The sequence below is a fragment of the Ursus arctos genome, unplaced genomic scaffold, assembly GCF_023065955.2.
Source record: "Ursus arctos isolate Adak ecotype North America unplaced genomic scaffold, UrsArc2.0 scaffold_32, whole genome shotgun sequence".
In the NCBI taxonomy this organism is placed as follows: Eukaryota; Metazoa; Chordata; class Mammalia; order Carnivora; family Ursidae; genus Ursus; species Ursus arctos.
The window spans coordinates 29,925,775-29,938,996 of record NW_026623008.1 but is presented as its reverse complement, the minus strand read 5'-3'; the positions used below and the strand labels follow the sequence as shown (position 1 = coordinate 29,938,996).

Genomic DNA, 13,222 nt, shown 5'->3' with positions numbered 1-13,222 from the left:
GAGCCGGCTGCCCGGGCCTCAGCCAATCCCCGCGCCCGCCGGGCCGCCCTCCCGCCAGTCGAGGCCGCCCCGCAGCTCCGCCACAGAGAGCCACGTTCTCAAAAGCCGGCATCCGGCTGGCTGCGCGTGCTCTTCGTAACCCCGGGGGAAGACCGGGCACCCACCTGACACGCACGAGGAAACTGAGGCCTGAGGCTGGAAGGGAGCTGCCCGAGGTCCCCCAGAGTGAGTTCTCCCTGGGTCTGGCCTGCAGCCCACGACTTCTGACCCCCACGCCTGGGAGACGCCGGCGGCTGGGAAGCCCAGCGCCGGGTTGAAATAGGGAGTCAGGTCGAGTCTCCCTCGCCCCCAAACCTGGATGGAGGAGGTAGTGCTGCCACTTTCAGGATCGATGTCCCTCTTTCATCCCGCAAGACTGACCATTCCCTCTTTCCAACGTTGGTTTCTCTGGGGCTCTGTGCCATGGGGGGAAAGATGAGGCCGCGACGCAGCCGCTGCGCCTGCTGGCTGGGGGCTCGCGAGTCGTGGGGGAGGGGACAGGACCACAACCACTAGTCCACAGTGATAATAACAGTGGCCTTTTATGGAGAGCTTCCTCCATGCTTGACATGATCTCCTTCAGTCCGCTCGGCAACGATGTGAGCGTGGGACATCATCCCCATCTTATAGCTGAGGAAATAAATGCAAACGCAGAGGAGTGAACCAGCTGTTATGTGGCAGAGCCAGGCCTGGCAGGTTTTGCCCCTTTCCAGAGCCTTCTCTCTTAACAGCCCTGCTCTGTTCCTCTCAGCAAAAATTACCAGAAGGCTAACTGGGATATGTGTGTCTCCCCAACAAAAAGCCCTGGGAGATACAGAGTTGCGGTGGCACTCTGGGTTGAAACAATCAAGGAAAGATTTGAAAAAGAGAGGACTGAGTAATCTGGTCCTTGAAAGAAGATGGACATTTGCCTGGAACAGACCCCGGACACAGATCCAGAAAACATGCTTTTCTGCCACCTTGGGGTCCCTTTGGCCCACATTGCCCCAGGCTTCCCAGACACTCCAGAGGCCAGGTGGGGGCCCATTTGCTTTCCTTAGTGAAGGGGCTGCTGGGATTCTCCAAGGCCACTCACCCGTTCCTGTGATTGCTGAGCTCCCGGCTCCTTGTTTCTTTCTTTGTTAAGACCCCTGATTGCAGGAGAGATGAGGTCTGGCTACCCCACGATGGCCACAGCAAGCTTCCTCATATGCCGTAGCAGCTCCCACCGTGGCACACAGCTCGTGGTCACTGCTGAGCAGAGAGAGCCAAAACGAGGCAGCTGAATACTGTGAAGAGGGCACAGACTGGCCCCCATGGCTCCACCACATGCTGTGTGACCCTCTTCTGTCCCTTCCCTTCTCTGGGCCTGAGTCAGCTGCGGTGGGCTCTGTGATCCCTCCAGCCCTAAACTCTTCACTCCTGTAGCGTCACGCCGTATCACAAGTGATTTCGATCCCCCCACCCCCGACCGTGAACACCAGGATGACAAGAACCATGTCTCTTTCACTGCTGTCCGCATGAACTAGCTGGGACCTGACTCACAGTAGGAACTTCATAAATGTGTGTTCAGTGATGCGTGCTCTGTCTTCCTCCGGTACAAGCACAGGAGGGGCCCATTTGGAAAAGCCCCAGGCTCCTCCATTTACTAGCTGTGTGGCTGGTCCTGAGCAGCTCACTTACCCTCCCCATATGTAAAGTGGAGATATTAACGGTGACTACCTGGTAGGGTTGCTTTGGGTACGAAACAAGAAAACACACAGGAAGTGTTTAGCACAAGTACCTGGGAGCTGAAGCTGGGCTGGTCCCCCTCCTGGCCTGATTCCAGCCTGTCAGTGTAGCAATGCAAGATTCCAGATATGGCCTGACCACGCCAGCACAATAGGCCTATTATTTCCCCCAGTCTGGACGCGACACACTGTTAATGCAGGCTAAGACTGCTGGGCTCCAGAGCCTTTCTCTCCCATGATTAGTTCCCATCAGGTTGTGAGCAACTAAATCATTCAGATCCTTTTCACCAGAGCTGGGGTCAAGTGAGGTCTCTCCCCATCCTCTGCTTTGTGTGAATGTCTTGAAGCTCACAGAAGGACAATGTCATCTTGCTTATTCCAGCCTGGAGAAATTGTTTTGAATGCTGTTCTGTTGCTCACTGTTTTCTTTCCCTAAGTTTAGATCCAGGCTGCTCCTTGCAACTTCGACTCCACCATCCCTACTGTCGATGGGAACAGAGCCCCATAACATACCTCCAGAGACACTCATTCACCAGCAATAGAAGCAGAGCACTGCTAATACAAAAACTCCCAATTATTGAGCACCCACAGTATGCCAGGCAAGCACAGGGCTAAGTGCTTTGTACATGCCATCTCATTTACTCCTCACAATGCCACTGGGGAGGGTAGTTTATATTCACCCCCCCCCCATTTTAGAGGTGATGCAGCCGAGGCTTAGAGAGGGGAAGCAGTGACTAATTTTATAAACCCAGAGTGAGGCCCCTTTTTCTGACGATGAGTGTGGTTATAGACTTGTCACTGAGAGATGTCTTCCAGTTCTGACCACGTGTCTCCATTGGCCCTCTTGGCCACTCTCCTTCCTTCCCCTTTACCCCCACACCACCAGGCCTGGAGTCCAAGGGGCTGTGCTGAGGCCCTAGTCCACGATGGACAGAGGGCTCTGTTAGCCTCAGGAGCCTGGAGCAGAGACCTGGGCCATGCTTCATAGCAACATTCTTTCCCTCTAGGACAGCAGTGAAGACAGGGGCTTCTCCCTGCAGGGCAGACAGACAGCTCCCCCCTCTGGTAGGACTACCCTCCCAGCCATCCTTGACCCCTTCTGAGTCTAACCCGACCTCACAGCCTAGAGCAAATGAACTTCAGAGCACACGCCCCCCCTTGTTGCCCTCCAACTGTCTGTCCCCTCATGGGCACCATGTCCAGCCTGGGAGCCTTCTTCATATGCTCTAGCATAGTCCCCTGAGGGGGAGGCAAGCAGGTCCCCAGAGCTTTTTGGGAGGCAGAGCAACAGAGTTAAGTGCAAAGATCCCAGAGACAGGTTACCTGGCTTCATATTTCTACCATTACGGTCTACTCTTGGGTAAATTACTAAATCTCTGAGCCTCACTTTCCCCAACTGTCTGAAGGGGATAATAATTGTACCTATCTTATAGGGTTGGCATGAAGATTAAGTGGGGTGCTTAAAAGAGTGCTTGGCACAGAGTGAGCACTTGAAAAGGATGGTGATGATGATGGTGATTAACCTTATTAATACCCTTGGCAAAACCTCACCAAGTAAGGCCACTTAAGTCAGAGGGGGGAAATTTTGATGTTAATAGACACGGGCTAGATTTATGGCTGGTTACATAAGGTGGTATTTCTAGCACAACTGGATGCTGTCAGGGCATGATTTCCAGGCAGAGCGGTTGAAGTGTTGGTGCTAAGTGAAGGAGTTGTCAAGTGTGATAACTTGTAGTTTGTTATCCAATGGAAGCTCTCTTCCATGCCTAACTGGCAGACTCACCACCCTGACTTTTGGAAAAAAGAAATCAGCCCATACTTTAAAATATACTTAGCTCAGAAGCCACTAGTAAGTTTACCTTCTGGGTGGTGGGTGCTCTGAGGCCAGGGAATGGTTAGAGGTAAGGACTGGGCAGGCCCTGGAGCAAGCATTTCCTGGAACAGCTGCTGTGATGGGGATGCCCCAGCCTGCTCACCATGTAGCCCCTATTGTTTGTCCTGTGGGGAGGAGGCAGGGCAGAAAGTAGGAAGGAGGGACTCTTGATGGTCCCAAGAGAGGCTCTTTGGGGAGGAAGTATCTGAGGGCCCTTGAAGTCACCAGGGAGGCTGCTAGTTCCTGCCTGGAGGTGGGTTGGGCAATTGTAGGACAGGAGAGGCCCCAAGACTGATCCATCTGACCATAAGAGGCTACAGACCACTCCACAAGGAGGCCCCCTATCCCCTATCCTGGGCTTTGGGATTAGGCTAGGTGATGGCTCTGACTTCTGAGCCTCAGCTGTCAGGACGTGAGGGGCATGAAGAGTGCCCAGAGATTCCCTGAGACACCTGCTGTCTCCCCAAACCAACCAGCCAGTATCCCTGTATCTTCCCATCCTGGACTCCCCCACGTTCAAGATTCTTCCCAGAAGAGAGAGAACTCCCTACTCTCTAGGAAGACTCTGCTGAGGAGAGGTAAGAATGATGATAGAATAGAAGAAGCTGAGTAGGCCAGAGAGCCCTTCTGAGCTGGGTGGCTCAGAGAGCTACACCATCTGAGGCCATGGTGTAGTTCAGAGTCAGCCCCAATGGTTGGACCAACCTACCAGGTAGCCTCAGAATCCACAAGGTCAGGCAAAGCGCTCTCTGAGCAGGAGCTTAGAGTCTGGCCTCAGAAGAAGGGGTCAGGGCTGAAGCCTGAGCAATGCGTCTCCCTTCGTACGCTGGCCAGCCCTCTGCCCTGGCTCTCCATATGCTCACACCACGTCCCTGCACAGAGGCCCTGCCTTGGTTTGCTGGCCTTGACCCTCTCCGAGTAAGATTTTCAGAGTAAGTGTCTTGCTGGGCTAAGGCCAGCACGGCAGGAGCAGAGCCTGCCTTGGGAAGCCTGAAGTCCCTGCCCTCTAGACTTCCTTTTACCCATCTGCCCAAAAAAAGCAGGTTGGACAACCTAGCACCAAGTAATGGCTGCTTCTGCTTCCTCTGTGGCATGTGGAGAACTGGCTGGAGAACTGGTAACCCATGATCCCATGCTGATAAGGAGCAAGAGAACAGCATAGTTGGGGCCCTTCAAGAGTGTGGCCTGGAGTCAGTCTTGTCAGGGTTTGAATATAGTTCTGTCTCTAGCTAGTTCCATGACTCTAGGCAGGTCACTTCTCTGAACTTCATTCATTTGATCTGTAATAATAGCTCACAGAGTTATCCTGAGGATCAGGTGAGATGATGTGTGTATGCAAAACAAACCTTACCGTTGGCTCTTAGCATATGCTCATTTCTTTCCTTGGTCCATTCCCTCTGATTGGCAGGATATCTTTGCTTAAGAGGCAGTGGGAAAACATTTCTGTTCTGGGTTTAAAAACTTAAAATATGGTCCGGTTTCCGCTAGCGGCGCTGGGATCCCGGGCAGCGTGCTGCTCCAGCTCCTGTTCCCGCGCTGCAGCGCAGCATCTCTGGGCGCCTCCGTTGGAAGGGTATTTGTAGAGAAATGCCGGTCACTAGGATGCTGCAGCAGGTCGCGGGCCAGATGCTGGGGAGACCGGCCTGTGGCTGCTGGACAGCTGGCCCTCCGCTCCGGTTTCTGGGCACCTCTCCTCGGCAGATTCCAGCAGATGCCAACTTCCACTCTGCCTCTTTCTCTGGAACAGACCAGCCACGCGTCCTAATTACAGGGGGTCTTGGCCAGCTTGGAGTGGGGCTTGCTAACTTTTTGAGGAAACGATTTGGGAAGGACAACGTGATTTTGTCTGACATAAGGAAACCCCCCGATCACATCTTCCACAGTGGTCCGTTTATTTATTCGGACATTCTGGATTACAAGAATCTTCGGGAGATCGTGGTAAACAACCGCGTCACCTGGTTGTTTCATTATAGTGCTTTGCTCAGTGCGGTTGGGGAGGCAAACGTGTCCTTGGCCAGAGCCGTAAATATCACCGGATTGCATAACGTCTTGGATGTTGCAGCAGAACACAGTTTGCGATTGTTTGTGCCTAGCACGATCGGAGCTTTTGGACCTACTTCTCCCCGGAATCCAACTCCTGATCTCTGTGTTCAGAGGCCCAGGACGATCTACGGGGTGTCCAAGGTCCATGCGGAGCTCATGGGAGAATATTATCATTACCGGTACGGGTTGGATTTCCGATGCTTGAGATATCCTGGAATCATTTCAGCGGACTCCCAGCCTGGAGGAGGAACAACTGACTATGCGGTCCAGATCTTCCACGATGCCCTAAAGAATGGGAAATTTGAGTGCAACCTGAAACCCAGCACGAGGCTCCCAATGATGTATATCGATGACTGCCTCAGGGCCACTCTGGAAGTCATGGAGGCCCCAGCAGATTCCCTCTCCATGAGGACCTATAACGTCAATGCCATGAGCTTCACCCCTGAGGACCTGGCCCAGGAGGTTCTCAAGCACGTACCAGAATTCCAGATCATGTACAACGTGGATTCTGTTCGACAGGCCATAGCGGATAGTTGGCCGATGAACTTTGATGACAGCAATGCTCGGAAGGACTGGGGGTGGAAACACGATTTTGATCTTCCAGAGTTGGTGACAACCATGTTGAACTTCCACGGTTCTGATACTAGAGTTGCCCAAGCTAACTGAGGGAGTCGGAAGGGAGAGCTCATGTATCCTGGACCACTGTCAAGGGAAAACCGTAATGACCCCAAGGTTATAGACCCCAAGGAACCTAGATTATCTGGAATGGAAGGACGAATTGGATGAGATTTTGGCAGCTTATATTGAACTGCCAGATTGGGGAATCAAGTTGGCTTTTGCATTTCCAAAATGCTGTAGGTTTGGTGGTAGGACTTCTAAACCTTTGCTGTTTGCCTAAACTTGCCCAAACACACATACCACAGAATGAAGACTTCCAGTCAGAATAGTTGCCATTTCCTTAATTCAGATGAATTGACCATTTTGGGGAAGGTGGATGTATGTGATGTTTGTCTTCAATTAAATTTAATTTAAATATCAAAAAAAAAAAACTTAAAATATGAGGTAAAAAAATGTTTAAATGTTTATTATACTAGAATTAAAAATATAAATAAATAAAAAATTTTTAAAAACTTAAAGGGCTGCCTGGTTGGCTCAGTCAGTGGAGTGTGCAACTCTTGATCTCAGGGTTGTAAGTTCCAGCCCCACCTTGGGTGCAGAGATTGCTTAAAAACAAAATCTTAGGGGCGCCTGGGTGGCGCAGTCGTTAAGCGTCTGCCTTTGGCTCAGGGCGTGATCCCAGGGTCCTGGGATCAAGCCCCACATCAGGCTCCTCTGCTGGGAGCCTGCTTCTCCCTCTCCCACTCCCCTGTTTGTGTTCCCTCTCTCACTGGCTGTCTCTCTCTCTCTCTCTCTCTCTGTCAAATAAATAAATAAAATCTTAAAAAAAAAAAAACCAAAATCTTAAACATAATAATAAATAGGGGCACCTGGGTAGGCTCCGTAGGTTAAGCATCTGACTTCAACTTGGGTGGTGATCTCGGGGTTCTGGGATCGAGGCCTGGGTCAGTTGGGCTCTCCACTTATTGGGGGAGGGGGAGGTCTGCTTATCCCTTTCCTTCTGGTCCTCCTCCCAGTCATGCACTCTCTTTCTCTAATAAATAAATAAAGTCTTTTTAAAAATTAGAATTTAAAAATTTTTTAAAAACAAAAATAAATAAAATCTTAAAACATGAGGGCCTTAAATTTTTTTTAAAGACTTATTTATTTGAGAGATAGAAAGAGAGTAAACGGGGGGAGGAGCAGAGGGAGAGGGAAAAAGAATCTCCAGCAGACTCTTTGCTGAGTGCAGAGCCAATCTCAGGACTCGATCCCAGGACCCTGAGATCATGACCTGAACAGAAACCAAAAGTCAGACGCTTAACCAACCTAGCCACCCAGGTACCCCCAATTTTTTTTAAAGATTTTATTTATTTATTTATTTATTTATTTATTTATTTAGAGAGCATGCTCACACACGATCAAGGGGAGGAGCAGAGGGAGAGGGACAAGCAGACTCTGTGCTAGCATGGAGCCCAACACGGGGCTTGATCCCGTGACCCCGAGGTCATGACCCAAGCCAAAATCAAGAGTTGGTCACTCAACTGACTGAGACTGCCAGGTGCTCCAGGGCCTTAAATTTTTTTTTTTTTAATTTAGGAGCACCTGGCTGGGTCAGTTGGTAGACTTGGTCTCTCAGTCGTGAGTTCAAGCCCCATGTGTGGTGTAGTGTTTACTTAAAATTTAAAAAAAATAATTTTTTTAAAAAATAAAAGCTACTTGGAGGAGGCATAAAGGTAGCCTTGTCAGTGGTTCACTGAGCCTACTCCGGGCGCACCCAGCAACACATGGATGATCTTGTCCTTTGAGGTAATCACAACTAATCACGAAAACAAACATACACAGACTAAGTTGCGCAATGTGGCAAAGGCCTAATGGACATCTCTCAGAGTGCACAGACTTGAGAATACCAGATTCTGTTTGAGAGATGGAAGTCTGGGAAGGCTTCACAGAGGACGTAATGATGGAGACAAACCCTGAAGGATGAGTAAGAGTTCCTGAGATAGGAAAGGGCACGCTAGGCAAAGGGAACAGCACAGATGGAAGAGTGATGGAGGGTGATGGGTGTAGAAACAATGCGCTGGGGCTGCGCATTTGCTGGATGGGAAATTGAAAAGCCCTGAAGCTGAGAACATGGAAAGAGGCTTTGCGTCCTCGTCCTGAAGGCAGTGGGGAGCCATTACAAGGATTCTGAGCAAAGGAGTATATCTGTACTTTACAGAGATGGCACTGTCACTTGCCCTCTCCTGGACTGTTGTAATGGTGCCCTAACCGGCCTCCTCTAATCCAGGCTTCAATGACAGACAAAAACAAATCCAACCATTTCATCCCCCTGTTTAAAGTTTATTTATTATACGTGTTCAACAAGTATTTGATGAATGAAAGATTGAATGAAGGGGTTAACTGTAATAGGCCCTTCTTCTATGTTTCTAGGTCTGTGGGTCTAAATAAAACACTTTCTGATTTCCATTCTGGAAGAGTAAGACCAGAGAAGGGAAGAGACTTGCTCAAAGTCACCCAGTGAGTCAACAGCAGTGGGACTGCTTCCCATCCCACTGGGATTCCGAGGGGTAGTCCTTGCAGAGAAAGCCCCAGGCCCTGTTTTGCCTGGTATCTGAGTCCCCAGGATGGACCTTCCAGACCAGGGCCTCCTAGCCCACAGAACACTCCCCCATCACCACACAAACACCAGCTCTTTTTCCCCTCCTGCCAGGAGTAGCGTTGAAATCTGGAATTCCTCGTCCTCACCTTGCAGCCTCGATCTCTCCCTTTGGGACTGCTGCTAGGAGGAACATCAGTGGTCTGCTAGGTTGGGTGTGGGGTTCTAGGCCCCCTGTAACTATTAGGCTGGGCTCTGCATCCTAGAGCTAATGGGTCTGTGTTAGTTCTAGGCTTTGGGTGCTTCTGAGCTGGACTCTGGGCTGCTCTGTGCTCTAGACTTTGGGCTTAGCTTTAGTCTGAATTCTGTGCTCTGAGCTTCAGACCCTCTGGATCTGGGTTCTAGGCTGTGAACTGGTTACAGGCCCAGGACTTCGTTCTAAATTCTGAGATCTGGTCTTTGGCTCTGGCTGGGCTTTGGGTCTGAACTGAGGAACTGAATTATGTTGTGGGCTCTGTGGTCTGAGTTCTGGGTTCTGGGCATTAGTGCTGCGTTTGGAGCTGGACTTTGGATCTGGGCTGGGCTTGTTTGGGCTCTGGGTTCCAGGCTTTGAGCTGGACTTTGGGGCTGGGCTGGGCTGTATTCTAAACCCTAGGCAGTAAACTATGATCTCTCCTCTGAACTCCAGGCTCTGAGCTTATGCTGGGTGGGAGCAAGAGGCCACCGAAGGGAAAGTAGCAAATTCTTAAGCCTCTCTGCTCGCCCCACTCCTTTCTGGAGACTTCCAGCTTTGCTCCCTCCTCCTAATAGACAGGGCCAAGGTGAAGGTGGTAGTAGCCTTCCTTGAGCTTTCCAAGGACTTCCCCGGCCATCAGTAAGAAATGAGGTGAAGGGTAGGGCCGGTGGCATGTGGAAGTGTCCTCACCTGGCCACGAGGCATCCTTCTTGCTATCAAGGACCTTCCCACAGAGCAAAGAGCAGTGATGATACAGAGGCACAGCTCACAGCCTGGCTTCCCGTGGGAAAGCAGGCCAACACAGACCCTGGGACTGACGGAGGGGCTCCCACCGCCCACCTTTCCTACCTCATTCCCGAGACCTCACCGCACCCTCTGTTCCAGCCAGGAGTCAGTCCCCAGAAGAGGTCATTCCCAGGGCTCACCCTAAACCACTACTCAAAGCCCTGACCCTTACCGTGACTGCGTTGTCCCTCACAATGGACTGCTCTACGTTTTATCCCCCTTCAGGGAAGGTCCTCTTCCTCCCATGTCTGCTCCAGAGCCTTCCACCCTGCGGGACTCCTCCCTAGCCCCTCTGCTGGATATGCTCTCTCCATGAGGCTGCCATGAAGGCAAAGCCTGCCTCCATGTGACAGACTTCACTGAAGGGGCAGGAATTCCTGTGGGTAGAAGAAATCATTTTAAATTATGCATGTTGTATGACTGCCCAAGGGAAAAACAACCAAAACCTGTTAACAGGATGTCCCCTTGTGAGTACACTCCGTTCCTAACTTTATTCTCTTGTCTCAGGTCTTCCTTCCCTTACACCCACTGAAAGAGACCGACCACCTTTTCGGTTCTCCCCTGGGCAAAATCTCCATCAGGCTCTGTTCAGGAAACCTCACCCCCTAAGCCACATGGGATAGGATCAACAGGATAAGAAACACTTAACAGAACACTTCCCAGAGTCTGAGTTATTCGGTCTAAAAGAATATTACAGCAGGAACATGGAGGGGCACAGGCAAATAGCCTTCACTAACCAGCCCAGGATGGGCTTGGAAATTTTGACTTTCGGTGTCCTGTCTCTTTGACATTTTCCCGCCAGTGAGAAGTGACGAGCTATGCCTCCTCCTCGTTGTTCAGATTTGGCCTTTTGGGGTGAGTGGGAATGGCAGGAGAGTGGTTAAATCAAGTGGTTAGATCAAATACTTTCACACTCCTACAAAACGCCTACAAGTGTTTATTCTCAGCAACAACGTGGTCTAAATCCATGTTGAGGAGGAGAGACACTTTCCTACGAGCCCCACGATCTGGTCCCTGCCCACGTGGAGGTGACTCAGATTATGTTTTAGAGCAGCCTCAGACCCTCTGGGCACCTTATCTTGCTTCAGGCCGTGAGCCGGCATCACACTGGGCCTGGCAAGGAGCGTCAACGTATGCTGGGCCCTCTTAGATAACGTAACGCCCTTGTAAGAGCTTTGAAAAGATTACTTTCTTTGGTTTGGGCCAGATAAAAGTCGTGGGAGGTGGAGGGCTAGAATTCTCCCCACACCTGAGAGGAGCAATCCAGAAGTGTGGGGCATTGGGTTTCCCAGTATATGCTCACTCTTTACCTCTCAGACCCAGTCCCCCACACTGACCACTGCACCCTCCCTTAGAGCTCTGTTTGTCCAGCCTGGGAAAGCCTCTATCTGAAACACACAGGGCATGCTCAGTTCATGACACATTTCATGTCTGTTCATTCTGTCTCCCCAGCCAGCTTGGAAACCCCAGGGTACAGGGATGAGGACCGGATACCTTCATTCAAATGACCAGTCTCTGAAACCTGATTTGGTGTCAGGCAGAGTCCTTGAGGAGTTCAGAGTCTAGAGAGAGATCAACAGATAAATAATTCAGTACAGTAAAAGACTGATAAAAAAAAAAAAAGAAACCCAACTATGTGACAGGTAAGCAGAGGAGTGATAGGGCCACGGCTGCCACGTTGCACAACTCCAGGGGTCTGTATGACGGGTCCCCTGCCGGACTTATGCAACGAGACAGCTCTGGTCATGTGCAAGCCCAGAGGAGGCATCTGACCCAGCGTAGGAGGTCTCAGCAGGTCCCTTAAGGAGAGGAGCTATTAGCTGAGGCTTGAAGGGCAAGTTTGCCAGGCAGATGGGGAGTAAAGAGCACTTCAGGCAGAGCAAACAGCATGTGTGACGCCAAACGGGGTGAAGGCACACGGTAAGTGTTAGGAAATTTCAGGAACTACATTTTGGCCGCAGCACTGGGCACATGTGGAGGGATGCCTAGAGCTTGTTTGTTGAGTGAGTTAATGAATCAAGAAAGACTATAATTACAAAAATCGTAATCACCCCATTTGTTAACCGCTCGCTCTATGGCAAGCACTGTGCTCGGCGGTTTGCATGAGTTCTCTAATTTTAACTTCACAACAACCCCACGAGGTAAGTTCCTTCTTAACCTGCCATCTGCGAATAAGGAGACTGAGGCCCAGAGAAGTTAGTGAACTAGCTCAAGGTCAGAGAGCTAGTGAATGGCAGAGCCGGGATGGAAACCCAGATGTCCTGGACTCTAGAACCCTGAGCCCTCAACCACTGCTTCCCACCACACTAGCGCCCTTAACTTTGGGTGGACGTGGCCTCGCCACAGGCCCAGGTGGGCTTTTCTCAGCCTCATTCTAGGGCTTCTCCTCCTCAAGGTGACCTTCGATGTTAGTGCTCTGAGGACCTCTTCCTTTAACGCTCTCTTCTCTTTATCCCCCCCCACCCTGTCAGTGACCACGTTTATGCTTGTAACTCCCAGATCTGTAGCTTCACACAATCCGGATGCCTGCATGTGTATTTCACACAGTTGGTAATACAACTGACAGTTTTTGGTTTATTACGCACCATGCTTGATCGATGACATGGACCCTGCCCTCGTGAGCTCACAGTCAGGTGAGCAGATAAAACTAGGCAATTGGAAGGGAGTGTGTTGGCAGAGAGAGTCGATACCAGGAAAGTGTATCAGTTAGGCCTGGGTTTGGCTGTGGGTGACGAGAATCGCAAATCACAGCCACATCACCTGGAAATAACCAGTCCGGAGCTGGTACGGTGGCTCCATGATCATCAGAGCCCGGTGCTTTCTGTTTTATTGCTCAGTCGTCTTCTGCCATCCTTACCACGATGCTTCTTTCTCATTGGCCGGCATAGCTGCTCAAGCAGTAGTCATCACGTCTGCATTCCAGTCGGCTGGAAGGAGGAAGGTGTGAAGAACAGCACACTCTCCCTTTAACAAACAATTCCTGTAAGTCGCCCAAAATACTTCGGCTCCTAAGCTGTTGACGAGCACTTAGTCACAGAGTCACACCTAGCTGTAAGGAATTCCGCGAAACGTGATTTTTTACTCCAGGCCAGCTGTGTGCCCAGCTGAAAATCAGGGTTTTATGACTAAGGGCAAGCAGAATAATGGAAAGTAGTTACAGCCTCAGAAAGTACCCCGAGGAGCTGACACTCAACTTGAATTTTGAGGGATCAATCTGAGTTAGCCTGGTGGAGTAGCACGGTTTAGGCAGTGGGCTGCGGAGTGCACTCTTGGAAATGCAAATGGTTCAAGGTGTCCCGCATGGAGGGCATCTTGGGGCGTAATGGAAGAGACAGACAAGA

General features: G+C 50.7%; 1 protein-coding gene across 1 annotated transcript; it reads left to right on the top strand.

The window, feature by feature from the left end:
- The first annotated feature begins 90 nt into the window (after positions 1 to 90).
- Positions 91 to 6,713, top strand: LOC123002003 (L-threonine 3-dehydrogenase, mitochondrial). The gene has a single exon (XM_044390605.3). The coding sequence runs from the start codon at positions 5,209 to 5,211 to the stop codon at positions 6,328 to 6,330; it is 1,122 nt and encodes a 373-aa protein (XP_044246540.1). The 5' UTR covers positions 91 to 5,208; the 3' UTR covers positions 6,331 to 6,713.
- Positions 6,714 to 13,222: the final 6,509 nt, after the last annotated feature.

Excerpts from the sequence above, each read along its gene's own strand:
- LOC123002003 (XM_044390605.3), top strand. The coding sequence starts at position 5,209 with ATGCCGGTCACTAGGATGCTGCAGCAGGTCGCGGGCCAGATGCTGGGG.